Source organism: Colossoma macropomum, unplaced genomic scaffold, assembly GCF_904425465.1.
Source record: "Colossoma macropomum unplaced genomic scaffold, Colossoma_macropomum, whole genome shotgun sequence".
NCBI classification, from domain to species: Eukaryota; Metazoa; Chordata; class Actinopteri; order Characiformes; family Serrasalmidae; genus Colossoma; species Colossoma macropomum.
In genome coordinates this window covers 1,294,338-1,298,697 of record NW_023495007.1, presented here as the reverse complement: position 1 = coordinate 1,298,697, position 4,360 = coordinate 1,294,338, and the positions used below count along the sequence as shown (strand labels likewise).

The 4,360-nt window shown below is 36.0% G+C and overlaps 1 protein-coding gene across 1 annotated transcript; it reads right to left on the bottom strand.

Moving 5' to 3' along the window:
- Positions 1-2,904: 2,904 nt before the first annotated feature.
- LOC118800894 (putative gustatory receptor clone PTE01) lies at positions 2,905-3,897 on the bottom strand. The gene has a single exon (XM_036561057.1). The coding sequence runs from the start codon at positions 3,895-3,897 to the stop codon at positions 2,905-2,907; it is 993 nt and encodes a 330-aa protein (XP_036416950.1).
- Positions 3,898-4,360: the final 463 nt, after the last annotated feature.

Sequence of the window (4,360 nt, the reverse complement as noted above, 5' to 3'; positions counted from 1 at the left end):
TGTAAATAAAAATAGGATGCAATGATATGCAAATCATGTAAACCATATTTTTAAAGGAAATTCTGCAAAGACAACATACCAGCTGTTAAAACTGGGAAAATTTATTGTGTTTTGAAAAATATATGCCCATTTTGAATTTGATGCCAACAACACGGGGGCATGTTTACGACTGTGTTTCATCACCTCTTCTTTTAACAAACTCTGTAAGCGTTTGGGAACTGAGGAGACCAATTGCTTTAGTTTTGAAAGTGAAATATTTTCCCATTTTTTTGTTTGATATAGGATTTCAGCTGCTCAACAGTTCAGGGCTCATTTGTCATATTTTTCATTTCATAATGCGGGCAGGTCAGGCAGGTAAGTTTTGCACCCGGACTCTTTTAATATGGAGCAATGCTGTCATAATACATGCAGAATGTGGTTTGACATTGCCTTGCTGAAATAAGCAAGGCCTTGCCTGAAAAAGACATCATCTGGAGGGCAGCATATGTTGCCAAAACATGTATATATCGTATATATGTATACATTGTATATATGAGCACATCACCCATGCCATGTGCACTAATGCACCCCTATACAATCATGAATACTTGCTTTTGAACTGTGCACTGATAACAAGCTGAGTGGTCTTTAGCCCGGAGGACACAGTGCCCATGATTTCCAAAAAAAATTCAAATGTTGACTTGTCGGACCACGGGACACTTTTCCACTTCCCCTCAGTCTATTTTAAATGTGATTGGGCACAGAGAAGGCGGCAGCGTTTCTGGATCCTGTTTATGTACAGTTTCTTTTTTGCATTTTAGAGTTTCAACTTGCATTTGTGGATGCAGTGACAAACTGTTTTCACAGACAGTGGTTTTTAGAAGTGTTTCTGAGCCCATGCAGTGATTTCCACTACAGAATCATGTCTGTTTTTAATGCAGTGCCATCTGAGGGCCCAAAGATCATGGCCAGCAAATACTGGTTTTCAGTCTTGTCCCTTGCATACAGAGATTTCTCCAGATTCTCTAAATCTTTTAATGTTATTATGTACCGTAGAAAATGAAATCCTCAAGTTCTTTGCTATTTTACATTGAGAAACATTATTCTTGAATTGTTGCACTATTTGCTCCTGCAGTCTTTCACAGAGTGGTGAACCCCTCCTTTTGTTGCCCCCTTCCCAACTTTTTTGGAACGTGTTGTTGGTGTCAAATTCAAAATGGGCATATATTTTTTTAAAAACAAATACATTTCTCAGTTTCAACATTTAATATGTTGTCTTTGTACTATTTGCAATGAAATATAGGGTTTAAATCATTTACACATTACACATTACACATTACACAAACTCACGCAGACAGGGGGAGAACATGCAAACTCCACACAGAAAGGACCCTGGTGGCCCGACCAGGAATCGAACCCAGACCCTTCTTGCTGTGAGGCGACAGCACTACCCACTGAAACCCGTGCATGTAAAATTTGGTTCCACGTTATGTTCCTCAATCTTCATACATACTCTGTATTCTCTGCACGACTGCATGCACCAAACGTCCAAACACACCTAGTATGCAAAAGAGAGTTACAGAAGATTACACACAGTTACAAACAGTTAGCCAGAGAAAGTCTGATCAGCTAGAACTGCATGTCTCCAATCTGATGCAAATTGCATAATAGACTGCAGGCCAGAGAGACACAGGGCACAGGGTTTGTTGACATCTGAATGGATGTGGCTGTGTTGTGCTCTAGTTTATTTCATCTTTGCATCGAGCTCGACCATACAGGCCAGCTGACAGGCCAGGCCACGAGAAAATCTCTCATGAGATGAGCGGTCTGAGCCTAGCACCCAGTCATGTTGTGAGCTTGGGGATTATAACTTTATATTTGACATTTTTGTTATGTGCATCTAGTTAACTTTTTACTACTGATTATTGCAGCTGTGATAAATTATTAAAAAATAGATAATGAAGCATATCCAGATCATTTGTCCACTCTTTGTTTGAGTGTTTGTATGGGTCTGAATGCAGAAACATGTAAATACATTAATTACTGGTTACATGACATTACAATAATGATAAAATCAAAACAGGCTGTTTATGCAGCTTTATTTTCATATATGGACTACATGGACTAGACACTGACACTACATTTTGATACTTTAACAATGTTTACATACTACATCAACCTTTTTTCTTTTATTAAAAAAAAATAAAAACCTTAATGTCTGTTACAAGCATTAAACAATTCCATGTTTGGAAAAAATAGGATCAAAAGCTTTTTATGAAGTGAATATTAAAAGTGACCTATGCTGTACTCTGCTGAGGCCATTGCTGAGCTCCCTTTTGCTACACAATGTCTAAACTCCTTACCCTACCCACCTCCTTTGAAATTTCCATGAAAAGACTAAATTATTTTTTTTATCTCAGTCTTAACAGGTGTCTTTCAAACAGTATGTGGAAGTAAATATTACATTCAAAAGATTTAGATTTTCTATTGTTTTTTTATGTGTGTGTGTGTTTCTTGCCTTGGCAACTGCACCTTTTTTGTTTATGTTTCATCTGTTTTTATAGTTGAAGACAATGGCTACATAAATGAAAACATGAAGAATAACCATGGGGGTTCAAAACACCTTTTGGAACATTTTTTAAAATATTCAGTGGTGTATATACATTTTTTCATAGATTTTTAATTCAAATATAGACCTAAATGCTAACCAAATCAATGTTCTAACTTCATACAAAATTGTTAACTTGCATTGTTAAATTTTGTTAAACTACAATCACATGCATATTTTAATAATAATAAAAAATATTATAATGGATGCCTGAAGGGAGGAATTTCAGCCTTTTAACTCAAAAACAAAAAAGAAACAAAACAATAAACAATTCTGTGTTTCATGACAGTAAGCCAAACTACATTTATTATATTATTTTAATTCCTTGCAATGCTTTTCACAGGATCTTCCTTTGCAAAGTTCACCTTGATTCGTTTGTAGAGTACTTTAATAGACTGCAATACCTCCTCTGTCTTCAGAGTATATATGATGGGGTTTAACATGGGTGGAATTGTTTGTGTAAGGACTGAGTTGATTATTCTAGTATTTGGATGTACAGATGTTGTACGAGCAGTAAAATAAACAGTGGTCACTGGTAGATAAAACATGGCCACTAATATGAGGTGGGAAGTGCAGGTTTTCATAGCTTTGATTCGCTCAGCCCCATGTGAGATCTTACACAGAGCAAAACCAATACAAACATATGAGAAAGCTATTAGCATCAACGGAATAAAAAGCACAACAGCAACATAGACATAGGCCATTATGATATTAGGAAAATTATCATTACAGGCTAGTCTGTAGGTGGGACCATGATCACAGAAATAGCTGTCAATTGTGGTAGATCTACAGATGGACAGTCTGGTAATCAGAGCTACAAGGATGGTGATGAGAGATACAGAGAAAAGCCACATAACACCAATGATCAGAGTCATTGTGGTTTTGGTGACAATAGCATGATACCTCAGAGGAAAACATATAGCAATTACTCTGTCAAAGGACAAAGCAAGCAGAGTAAAGGACTGCAGGGTCATAAAAAGAAAAATAAAAAACATGCTTGTCAGACAGTCTTCATAAGATATGTACTGGTTCTCAAGCAGAAACATGTCTGCATACTTAGGAATAATAGAAGAGCTTCCAAACAGATCAGACAAGGCCAAGTTGAAAACAGCTATATACTTTGCTGTGTGTAGAGCATGTGCCAGATATATAGTACCCATGATAAGAAAATTCCCTAAAATAGTCACAGTATATACAAAGCATAAAAACATATAGTAATACTTTGCATCTGGCATGTTGTACAATCCATTGATATAAAATAGAGGGGGGTGAATGAGTGTTGCATTTTCAAGGGACACCACAGACATCATGTCTGTTGAATGCAGGAAAGAATAATAATAGAACCTTCTAACAGGTTTTTTCACACTACAAATCATCAAACCATAAACTCAAATAAAAATGATTTAAGAGATTTTTTTTTACATAGAAAATAAATCAGTAGCAAATAAGTTTTGTAAAATGAGTCATCACATAAGAAACAACAATACAGGATGTTAAAAACCGATCCACAATGGTTTGATACAATACCTTCTGTAGCAGACCAAAACCTTTTAGAGCAGAATTTCAGGAGAGATCAGACACATTTATACCTGACCTATGTTTACATCATCCTCACGTAAACACAAATCCCTATAGAAAAGGCTGTATCCTAAACTGGAGTACATTAATGCAGTAAATTAAAAATGCACAAAAGGAATCTACAAGAAATTAAATGTGTGTACTGAATAAATCAGGACAGAATGTCTACAATGTAATTCATGCAGCTTACTCTTC

Bases quoted from the DNA above. Each gene is read 5' to 3' on its own strand.
- LOC118800894 (XM_036561057.1), bottom strand. From the start codon at position 3,897: ATGATGTCTGTGGTGTCCCTTGAAAATGCAACACTCATTCACCCCCCT.